Here is a 12,264-nt window from a genome sequence, read left to right on the forward strand (position 1 = left end):
AAAACTGGTGCAGGGTCTGCAACTAATTAACAAGGGAATGCATCAGTTTTCCATATAAAAAAAAATGCTGTTTATTCCCTGCCCCCCCCCCCCCCGGGGTTTGATCCTGTTATAAAGGATGTGCTCTGACAGCTTGCATCCCCCCTTTGCTCGTGCAGTGATTACACTACACAAGCAGAACCTTCAGGGCTAGTAACCCTGCATGCAACTCAAGCTCTCCTGTTCTCTGTGCTGTGTTTATTATAGCCATGACAGAACAGAGTACTGATTGCTTCTAATTAAGAAAGGGGCTTGCACCACTTTTGTTAATTAGAAGAACCATTTGCTCCATTTTTTTTATGTCTGGAAGAGTAGTGCAAGCATTGTGTTCGTAACACTCCTTGGTAATTTCTTCCATTATGCCTATGTCATTGCAATCAATTTAAAACATATACAAATAAACAGTAGTTGTGAAGCGGCTGCATTAATAACACAAAACTGAGAATTAGAACTTACAATGATCCCTGGATAGTAGCCTCCAACTGTTATGTTCTCTGTCCTAGTGGTTGCAGCAAGGCCAATTATCAGTATTAAAATTGATACCACAAGAAGAGTGGTGGTAAACCACAGGGAAGTCTTCTTTCTTTTAGCAAAGTTGCCTACAATTTAATTTGGAATTGGAATTACAGTCAACTTTTGAAAATCAAGAGGCACAAATACTTATCCACTTTATGACAATAGTTTGGCAGCTATAAATATGTATTTAATAAGGTAAAAAACAATATAACTAATCAGAAATCATCTTTCACTGAACTGACTGCAGTAAACAGACATTATGTTGGCTACGTACATTATCTTCGCAGTTTAATCTTACTTTAATTGTAACTTTTGGAACAATAAAAGGACATACAGTATATGATGCAGTCAGTCACTAGCATTACCACAACAGTTTTCTTTTTCTTCCAGGACATTACAAGTTAAAACTTACAATTGATCAAGTCTTTTTCAATTTCCTGTAATAGGGTGGTGAAGCAGTAAGATTAGACAGCAATTTTGCTACCTTGTAGATACTGTACAGTAGTCTTAGAACATAGTTTTAAATTGACATTGGATAAGAAATAAACAAATTAAAGCCCAACTACAAGCTAACATTGTTATGCAATTACAGCAACAACTGTTTTCCTTTAGAAAAAAATGTTTAAAGCTAACCATTTTAATCACCCCTTCGAGTGTTAAATGATTTGTCCCAACTCTGTGACACTTTTACTGGATAGCTGAATAGCTTGGCCTTTTAAATGCAGCAAAAAACTAAAAAAACTTCTCTACTGACAGGATCAACACATAATAAAACTATTTTCCAGGTTTTATAACATGGTCATTTATGCCAATAGTTTCTCTTTAAGCTTAGGAGCCCCTAACTGATGCTAATTAGCAGTTGTAGTTTTCCTAGAAATCTACTGAACTGTCAGTTTTTTAGTGCCAGTGTTTCATTTAGAGACCTGTTTTTTACCTGTAGCCCCTTTCATTTCTTACTAGTTGGGAGTTTGAAAATAAAGGGAAGAATTTAATTCACTGTGGGCAACACACAGTGGGGGTTATTTACAAAAGGCAACTACACTTTGCACTACAAGTGCAAAGTGCACTTGAAATTGAACTTAAAGTGCACTTGGAAGTGCAGTCGCTGTAGATCTGAGGGGGGCATGCAAGAGAAATAAAAAAATATCATTTTAGCTTGCACATGATTAGATAATAAAATCAGCAGAGCTTCCCCTCATTTCAGATCTTCCCCTCAGCTTTACAGCGACTGCACTTCCAAGAGCTCTTTCAGTCCAATTTAAAGTGCACTTTGCACTTGTAGTTTTCACTTGTATTTGCCTTTCGTAAATAACCCCTACTGTTTGTCATTTAAAATGTAGCCAGTATATAACAATGCATTTCATAATAATGCACTGCAATTCCTAAAAATAAAAAAAAATAGGACACTTGACCCAGGGTCGGTACAAGGAGTGGGCAGAAGGGGCGGAGCAATTTATTGTAGGAAGGGGAGTGCAGTGCTGACAGTGTGCTGTTAAACTTTCTGGGCAACAAGTAACTGACTACCGCTGGTCGCCCCTACAACACTGCAGAGCTGCGTCTGCTTGCAAAGATGTGCCAAGTGCGCTCCTGCACCCGGTACAAGCAAAGGACCCAGTCTTCCCTTGCCTGTCAGGTGAAGCTGTGGAATAATCTCCGCCCAACATGCGCTTCCGAGTGTCAGGTCACCTTGAGGCCAGGTGACAGATGCACACCGTTGGGATCAGGAGTGCACCGCAAGGTTGTGGACCCTACGGTTGACTGCTGCGGATGGGAGTCAAGTTGATAAGGAAGGCAGGACTGCCAGAACACCAAGTAGGATCCCACCAGGGTTAGAGCGTAAGATTCCCTGGGGTGTGGAGTCTAAGAGCCAGCAGGTGTTCACCAGAGCCTCTAGTGGTGAGTATGAACTGGGCTGCAACTGGCTCCAGGTCGCGACCCACAGGGTCCCCCAGCTCACACCCACAGTAGGCAACAGGAGGATAGGAATAGTGAGGGATAAAGCCAAGGTCGGGGCCACAAGCAGACAGGAATAGTCAGGGACACACCAAAAGGTCAGGATCACAGGCAAACAGGGACAGTCAAGGACACGCTAAAGTCGGTAACAGAACAACAGAAGAGCACACGGCAGGTAACAGGAAGCCAAACACACAAAGGTTGATCAGCAGGGTTGACCTGCAGTTCACAGGTTAATATAGAGTTCTCTGATAGGAGCTAGGGTGGAGCCATGCCAGAGGATGGATTACAAAAGCAGTCAGGTGAGGGTCAGCTGGTCTCTAGAGATGAACACATGGAAACAGGTTAGCAGACAAACTCTATTGCATAACCATGACATTGAGTCTTAGGGAGGCGCAATGTCACTGAAAGGCCAGCCAGGAGGCGGGAGGAGAGAGGACCATAGAGAGCTGCCGGGTAAGAGGAGGAACCAACCAGGCAGTCAATAACAAAGTAATCAGATGGGCATCTATGAATGAATGAATGGGCTAACTCTGGTGGTGGTGGGGGGGGGGGGGGGGGTGAGATTAATAATTAATGGTTTTCCAATGGTATTTTGCAATATACAGCATGAGAGGATTCATGTATTGCCACTGGTCACTGATGCATTAATGACCAGTGTCAGTTAATTAACCCCTTTGTGCTGCATTAGTGGCACCGGTATCAGTGTTCATTAACAGCATAACACTGATAGAAGAATTTGATTCTTCTGATGCCACTAATGCAGCACAAAGGGGTTAATTAACTGACATTGGTCATTAATACTTTAGTGACCAGTGGCAATACATAAACCCCCTCATGCTGAATAATACAAATACCTTTGGTAATTAAAGGGTAAGTTCACCTTTTCAGAAAAATCTGTAAAGTGAACTTCCACAGGACACCCTCCTCACCCCTCCCCCCCCCCCCCGGTCCCACTGACCTGGAGCAGGTATGATTAGGAGCATTCTAATTGGTCGGCGCCGTCACATGGGATCAGAACCCGCATAGCCCGTCCTGTTACCGTGGACGAAGAGAGAAAGCCAAAGGGATTTCAAATCCCCGGACCTGTACAACGGCGATACGAGCTGTCAGTGCGGGGGATCGCTGAACTCCAGGTTAGCAGGACCGGGGGTGGATGGGGAGGGGGTCCAGTGTAAGTTCACCTTACAGATTTTCTTACAGTGAAGTGCTTACAGTGATAAAATCAGGATTTAATGGCTTCATGGCTTTTACTATAAAAGCTTCCTGGACATGCTTGCTCCTTTATTACAAAAATACATTTAACATAGCATCCTTCTTAGCTGTAAATTCATTGACTCCTAAAAATAAAATTATATAAATTGGTCTAATTTTAGGCCTATTTCTCTAATCAATGTTGACCTGAAGCTCTTCTCTAAATTTCTTGCGACAAGGTTAAACTAAGGTATAGGGGAACGCATTCATCGAGGCCAAGTTCTTTTTATGCCAATTAGATAAGCCAGTGACAGACTGGCTCTTCCTATTGAGACTTCCAAATGCGCGTACGCTTCTATCATTGGATATTCTAAAACCATTTGATTCTGTGTCCTATGGGACTTTGGCCGATTTGAAATATTACTCATTCTCAGTCTTAGCCCTTGTACACACAGTCGGACATTCCGACAACAAAATCCGTCTGATTTTTTCCGACGGATTTTGTCCGAAACTGGTGTTGCATACACTCAGTCGGACAAAGTTGTCGGAAAATCCAATCGGAATGTGATGACGTTCATTTCCTTACGACTGGACTACGTTGTGGCTAGTAGCCAATAGTTTTGGTCTCGTAATTCCATCTGAGCATGTGTGGCACTTTGTCTGATCGGAATTCTCTACAAACGATCGGACAAAGTCCGATCGGATCATGTTGTCAGAAAATTTTATATCCAGCTCTCAAACTTTGTTGGTCGGACATTCCGACGGAAAAAGTCAGATGTAGCCCACACACGGTCGGATTATCCGACAACACGGTCCGATCGGACATTTTCCGTTGTGTACAGGGGCTAAGGGATCTCTTTGCATGTGATGTTATTCTTACAATTATAAATCTGCTTGTCTCACTGCCAAATTTACATAGCAATATTAGTCAATTTGGAGCTCTCTCAGGCCTATAGGTAAATACTTTGAAGTCTAAAGCTTTTAATGCCACTCTTCTTACCTCACTACTCCAAACCCTTCAACCTACTTTTTGTTATTATTGGGAAGACACTAAAATCCCTTATTTAGGCATACACTTGACAGGATCATTTTCTATACTCTGTGGGGCTAAATACCCCTTCCTTTATTCACAAACTTAAACTTCTCCTTTAACACCCAGGCTACTTACACCCTATCGTAGTTGTGATGTATTTGTGAAGTATTTGTCCCACCTTTTCTCTGAGGGAGACAGACATCCCCTCGCACCTCTCTCTCTTCCCCCACACCCTGTCACAGCACTGGACATAGAGGGATCCATCTGGTACCATATACCCCAAGAGTTGCAATTAGGACCATTAGACACTGAGCGGTAAAGCAGCAGTTTGGAACTAAGGCCTTTTTGCAGTTATAGATAGATGGTTTTGTCAGGAAAGGCTGGCTGGGGACAGTGTTCTGTCGCCTGTCTGTGTGTGCATGTGCGAGAGCACGCGTTCACGGGCGGCAATGCGTGCGCGCGCCAGGTGGACTATTTAAACCCAGTTCTCCCTTCAGATCTTGCTGCTTGATCTACAGAGTTCCTGAGTTTATTGCCTGAATCTGATCTGATCTTGTGTTGACCCGGCCTGACCTGTGAACTTCCTTGCCTTCTGCCTGCCTCTGACCTCCGGCTTGTCTACGACTCTGCACCTGCCTTATCCTCTGGTCCATCCGTGCTCATCTGTTACTGACCCGGCCTGTTCCACGATCCTGCCTCTGCCTGCTGCATCTGTTCCTGTACTAAACGTCTGGTTTGACCCGGCTTGCCCGACTCTTCTGAGTGCCTGCTCCTGAGGGATCTACCTGTTCTTGTGGTTTCCCTGCTGTCTGCTGGTTCCTATCCGCTGCTGCTGAGGTCTGCTTATCCAGCTACAGTTCCTGAAGACTGCCTGATCCATCCTTCGGCTGTTGATCCTGCCAGGCACTCGCTCTACCTTTGACTCCCGTGTCTCCTGTCTCCACCATCAGGGGGCCATGAGTTGGGGATGCAAGAGCATTCTGGGCTCACCACTAGGTACGTGACAGGTTCCTAGGAAAATTGAAACTTCCACTTTACTATTTACCATGTGTCCCCACATCCTGGCATATGAGCTGTTTGCAGCTGCTGTAGAGGGGGCCCCATGAGTGTATGGGGCCAGTGCTGTTGTTTTGTTACCTGTGGTGCAAACATTTTTCAAGCTCCTGAAGAAGCGACTTCTTGGTCGCAAAACACATTCAGAATTCCTTTATACTAGGAGGACAAGTGGAACCCCCAAATGAGAGGAGTACATATGTGGATACATTTATGTGAATTGTTACACAATATATGATATTATTCCCTCCAGGGGAACTAAGGGGAGTCCTCCCTAATTTTTCGATGCCCTATGTGTTGTCCTTTTTTGTAATGTGAAATATAGTTTTAATGTAGATTAATAAATTGTTATAAATTGTATATATGCCTTTTATATATGCCTCTAAAGTCCGTTAATTTTTTTCCTAAACTCAATGCAGGGAATAGTGGTCTTTAGTAGGCGTGGGACAGAGGTTGTGGAATCTGTCTGACTGCCAGCGCTTCATCTGGGTGGTCTTTACCATTCTGGGGTGCTGTCTGCTGCTGGGGAGATGAGTGGCTGCTACACCTCCCTTACCTTCATCTGGCTGCTGGGGAGTTACCACCACCTTCTCACACTGGGCCTCCAAAACTGCTGCGGGTGTGGAGCTGAGGTCTTGGACCCTCTATACGGTTGCCAACGCTTTAGCTGGTGAAATTTGTTGTAACACTACAGATGCTGCTGTTAGGAAATTGCATGTCCCTGTCAGTGGTGTGGGAGAAAGGCTGGCTGCCTCATCTCTTTGGCAGGCTGATGCTGTTAATGCTGGGCAGAGCTCATTGATGTTCTGCCCTGATGCCAGCTATTCCACTGGGAAGTAAACTGAAAAGTCAGTGGACTTGCACAAATTCTTCAGGGCCACTGATTGTTTTATGCAGACGTCAACAGCGCCTTGATGCCAGGTCTTCTACTGGAGGCTTATCAGGTTGTTCCGCCTCAGCAGAAAAGTCTATTAAATCTCGTTTCTCTGGAACTGGTGTCTGAGAAAAGAGGTTCTCCATCCCCTGTCCCTGGAACCCAGAATATGTTACAGGTGCTGGGCAGAGACTATCAGAGCTCTGCCCAGTTGTCAGCACTTGACAGCAGTTGGAATCTCGGTAAATGTTACAGCCTTCAATGAAAAGTCAATTAAATCCATGCCACATTGTTGACACTTTAGCCAAGATTTCAGGACTGTCAGCTGGTTCTTCTGGATAGTCTCAGGCAAAGAAAACCCCACCCTGCTGCTAAGCAGAGTCTAGCAGTTGTCCGTAGGCGATCTCCAGCTCCCATCCCTGAACAGCCAGAAGCTCCATATCTTCCAGTGCCCAGCGCACTTCTGAGATGTTCAACATCTGTTTTCTGTAATCCATGATTTCCTCCAACCACCACTCCAGATCTCTCCCAAATTCAGGGTCCCCTGATAGCTTTCCGTGGATAGTCTTACCATCTCAGCAGGACCTACATTGGCACTGGTCCTCTGTTCTTCATATGCATCTTGTCATGGCTGTGCAGTAATATGTGTCTGTCAGCCTACCTCTCTCCGTGTGTTCCTTTAGAGGCCAGCCACTCTCACCTGACTGCATATATAATGTTCCCTCAGCATAGCTCCACCTCAGCCTCTAATTTGGAACACTATATTAACCTGTGCATTGTAAGCCAACCTTGCTGATCAACCAGTGTGTGTTTAGCTTTCATGTGCTACTTGCTGTGTCTCCTACGTCTGATTCCAGTTATCATTCTTGGCCTGTTCTCAACTATCCCTGTTTGCTTATGACCCTGATCCTTGGCATGTTCTATGTTTATTCTTGTCTGCTAGTCACCCTTACCTTTGACTTATCTCCTTACTATCATTGTTGTTCCAGCCTGCTGCTTCCTTCCTTTATCTCCTGTAGTGTACCGTGAGCGTGAGACCCTGGGGGCCGTGACCTGGAGACAGACTGCAGTGCAGTCCATCCTCGCCACTAGAGGCTCTGGTGAACACCTGCTGGCTCTTAGACTCGGCGCCCTGGGCAATCTATGCTCTAGCTCCTACTGGGATATGTGTTAATGATCTAGTAGACCTGCTTCCTGAACCTCCGAGGGTTAGATCCGCAGCAGTCAGTCCTAGGGTCCACTACTTTAGCAGTGCACTCCTGACTCCTATGGAGTGCATCTGTCACCTGGTCTCAGGTGACCTGACACATCTCTTGCACTCTCCTTATGAATTCCTCTTCCATGGTGGCTGGTGTCTGTTCCTCTCTTCTTCTGCTAACTGGACCTCAGATCCCAGGGGAGGTTTTGGATATGTTCACAGCAAGGAAGCACTGTTCCACCGCTTGCCACCAATGTGATGGACCCCAGTACTCAAGATGAATATGTCCATCATATAAGCTTCCCTTTCTTGGTAACAGAATGATAGTCACTAGTCGGGACACAGTGTAGGGTGGTGAAAAACATAAAAATTGTTTATTGAAAATTCAGAGAATTTATATACCAAAAATCAGATAAAAGCTTGATCACATTATTGTATGCAAAGGGAACTGTATATAGGATTATAATTAACATAACTGAGGAACAACCAACATATACATTATGCTAATCCACATCTAGCAACTAATAGCTGACAGTGATATAATTAACATGAGCCCATTAACTAGGCCCTTAAACCAGCTTAGCTGACTAGACCATTAGGCACCTACAACCCTGAATATAAAGTACTGTGCTATACACATTATCACAAGTATAAAAACATAGATGAGAAGACAGACAGAAACAATGGGGGATCCAATTAACAATGAAAGGAAGACACTTAGGAGGCACACTATGAGAGAGACCTACTTAAAACAAACACATTATGACAGGGGACCCCGGTTGTTTGAGCTGATTACATTAACATCTACAGTTATTGTTGGTTTGAGGCATAGATGCCCCAAATATGTATATGGAACCTCCAGTTCCCAGAGCCTGTGTGTTTTGGGGAGATATGGACTTTAATCAAAAGAAAGACCACTCTAAGGGTCCTCTAGCCACACACTTCCCAAAGAGTATGGTTCCCTTAAAAGCCAAGGCCCATAATCAGTATGCACCGTTCAGTCCCCTCCAAAAGCCCTGTCCCAGATGGAATTGAAAAAATTCTGTCACATTCACGCTGACTGAACTCATTCTGATGTATTTTCTTTGACATACAAGGTAAAAGTGTATCAACCACAATAATGGGCAAAACTAAATATAACTTACATTTTGCACCCTTTCCATACAACTGGGTTGTGCAGAAGACAATAAAAATGGCTCAGTGTGTGTGATAACTGAAAAAATACATGGGTAACTGGTATATGCAGCCTTACATCACAGAGGCAAACTGCATACTTTATCATATAAATATATTTACTCTAAGTGGGAGTTATAGTTCCTCAAAATATAATAATGTCAAGCATATAAGCCAATATCAATAAATACGAAAGGAGCTGCACAAGATATTAATTTAATAAGACAGGGGTAAAGTCATTTTATTACAGCAGCAGGTTGTAGTCATGTCAACACTCAGTGATTTGTTGGATCAACAAGAACAGAGGCTTCAGATGAGATCCTCTAATTAAATCACAACTACAAATTTCTAGACAGATAATAATGACTGGATGGCAGATCCTACTTTAAAGGTCCCTATGTTTAAAATGATGATACTTAACTGTTTTTTTTTTTAAATACACAATCCCTCCTTGTGTTTTAACAATATAAGCTAAATGAAAAGCTTCACAAACTATTAGAAAATGTTTACTATTCATAAAATAGATTTGTTTTTGTTGTACATTCCCACCTATTGGTTACCACAAAGAAATATATTTTTTTTCATTTAATTTTATTATTACCTGTTGACATAAGGTTAGAGATTGTTTTGTGGTTTCTACAAGTACAAGCATTGAGAAATTATGTTCAAACAGTGCTGTGAATTTTAATTATACCTAAGAGAAATTCCTAGCTAAAGTTAATGAATAAATTAACCTTGGTTAAAGATGACTTTCTATTTATGAGAAAAAGTAAAATGATTTACAAATGTTTTAAGTAGAATCTGTGTAATGAAAAAAAGCAACATTACTGGTAATGCATTGGTAAGCAACAAAACCTCCTGGGCACCCTGACCTTGTGAAAAGCTGGGCTTATAGAACTGCTTAAACTTAGGTCCAGTTGGGTTTTTAGATGATACATTTGAAGAATTCTGACCAGTTGAAAACTGTTTTAAAATGGGATGCCTTAAGAGTCTTTATGCAAAAGGGTTGATTTACTACAGACAAATATGCTGTTCACTTTACAAGGGAATGTTTCCTATAACTTAGTGAATAAGGTAAAGCTCTGGTGATATCCATCATCCAATCATGTGCAAGCAATGAATGCATGCTTACTTGCATGTGATTGGGTATTCTTTAAAATTTGAATTTGCCACATTCACTAAGGCAAGGGAAATTCCCTTTCAAAGTGAACAGCCTCCTCAAAGCAATAATGTTTAGATTTATTTTACAAATGTTCAATTTTCTGTAAGGATTGCATGTGTATAATCAAACTGCCAATGACCATTTTATCACTCAACTGGGTTTTTGTTACTGCAGAAAAAAAAAGATGCTATGCAAAGTGTCTATAGTACTATATACACTTCACTTTATAGGAAAATATTTTATGGCTTATAAGGTATGAGCTTCTCAACTTTACACAGAGCTCATTGAGGTTAATTTACTAACACTGGAGCACTCAGAATCTGGTGCAGCTATGCATGGTAGCCAATCTGCTTCTAATTTCATTTTGTTCAATTAAGATTTGGCAATAAAGCCCGTGGTTTCTATGCAGAATTGCACCAGATTTTGCACTCTCCAGTTTTAGTAAATTAACCTCACTATCTTTTATAATAGGCCCTATTATGCCCTCGGTTAGTGCAGATCTTCGCATTCCCTGCATACATCCCACACTACGAACAGGAAATATACAGATAAAGACCAGAATGGCACCTCACACATCAAAATTTGAGGAAAGGTCTGTCTGATGGATATTTAATTTGAACAGATTCTCAAAATTAGTTTTTCTTTGATAGCAAGCCATAGCAGATTATGAAACACATCAGGCTTTCCAAACCCAGTCTTTAAAGAATTTGTAACATGTATAATGAGTATTTGTGGTGTCTGTAAATGATAGGATGAAGTAACTGTATAGCAGGAACACTAGTGCTGCTATTATGTACGAAATAAATAATTTATGGACTATCTGATCGCTGGGTTTGAATGGCAGTGTTCTCTATAACAAGCCAGCAAGCCATCCAATTTATTTTCCTAACTCAGAAATGATAAAAGTTTAACCTAAACTATGTCACACATCACAAAAAATGCCTTTGTTGTTCCTAAAAAAATTATGTCTAGGAAAGAATGCTAACATTCGATAGTTTGTCATGAAGTAATAGCAAATTAATAATAACTAAGTAACACAAATGTACATCATGGCATGTTTCGCCATCTGTCAATAAATCCTAATAACATCTTCACAGATAAAGTCTGGACTGCAAGGTACGTAGATTGGATTTGGTTTTGTTGTTTTTATTATAACCTTGATAGGGGATGTTGTACAAAAATGATCCTACAATCTGTGTACAACACATTTTTGCAGCAGGAACAATTATTTTCTTACTGAGTATTCATTTGTCACCATTGGATGTCTCTGTTGCAGCTTAAGCGTCCTGTAAATTAATACATTATACTGCTAAAAACACCTAAAGTCTAGAAATACACCATCATCTTTCATTTCTTCAGCATCATATTCGAGTATAACTAAAATAAAATAATAACAATTACACTAAGGAAAGAAGAATATAGTAGAGAAACATTTGCAAAGCCATACAATCTGCACAGAAAAAGTAATATATTCAAACTGCATCATTAGAAGACCATGGATAAATATTACCTGTGGCATCAACTGCAGTCGTAGAAGCCGAGGCTGGATGCATCTTTCCAGAGATATACACAGATCACATTAACATCAGTCTTCTATCTGTCCCTCCTAGACTATAACCCAACCAGTCCTGCACAATTCACAGACACAGCCTGCCATTGGATTCTGTTGCCTCTCTCAATGTGACCTGCTGGGCAGACAGGTGTGATATGTTACTGAGAGTGATGCTGGCTTCTCCTATTACTGTCCTGCTTAACCGTACAGCTTCCTCACCACTTCAATTCTTTGCATTGAAAATGCTCTTGAGTTACAGAATATTTGATTACAGATTTCAAATCATGAACACATGGCTGTATGCTTTAGAACAATACTAAACAAAGACAAGTCCTGCTGCAGACCTTTTAATGATATTGAAATTATTAAATTATATTTTATTTCCATCACTCACACTGACTTCAATTCACTAAGCTGCATGAGCTATTTCATTGGTGGTTCTAATTTTATTTAGTAAAACATTTCTCATATATACGTTCCTAAATATTATATAGGTGTGCAGATGTTATTTTATCTA

General features: G+C 41.6%; 1 protein-coding gene across 1 annotated transcript in view; it reads right to left on the reverse strand.

The window, feature by feature from the left end:
• The window catches only part of TMEM255B (transmembrane protein 255B), a 106,783-nt gene extending 94,815 nt beyond the window's left edge, over positions 1 to 11,968 (reverse strand). The window contains exons 1-2 of the mRNA XM_077482704.1: positions 11,706 to 11,968; positions 496 to 638 (exon numbers count right to left, since the gene is read on the reverse strand). Of these exons, the coding sequence (XP_077338830.1) occupies positions 496 to 638; positions 11,706 to 11,748 (186 nt within the window). The 5' untranslated portion in view covers positions 11,749 to 11,968. The remainder of the gene's footprint in view (positions 1 to 495; positions 639 to 11,705) is intronic.
• Positions 11,969 to 12,264: the final 296 nt, after the last annotated feature.

This window comes from Lithobates pipiens, unplaced genomic scaffold, assembly GCF_037356315.1.
Source record: "Lithobates pipiens isolate NorthernLeopardFrog02 unplaced genomic scaffold, aLitPip1_a1.2 Scaffold_16, whole genome shotgun sequence".
NCBI lineage: Eukaryota > Metazoa > Chordata > Amphibia > Anura > Ranidae > Lithobates > Lithobates pipiens.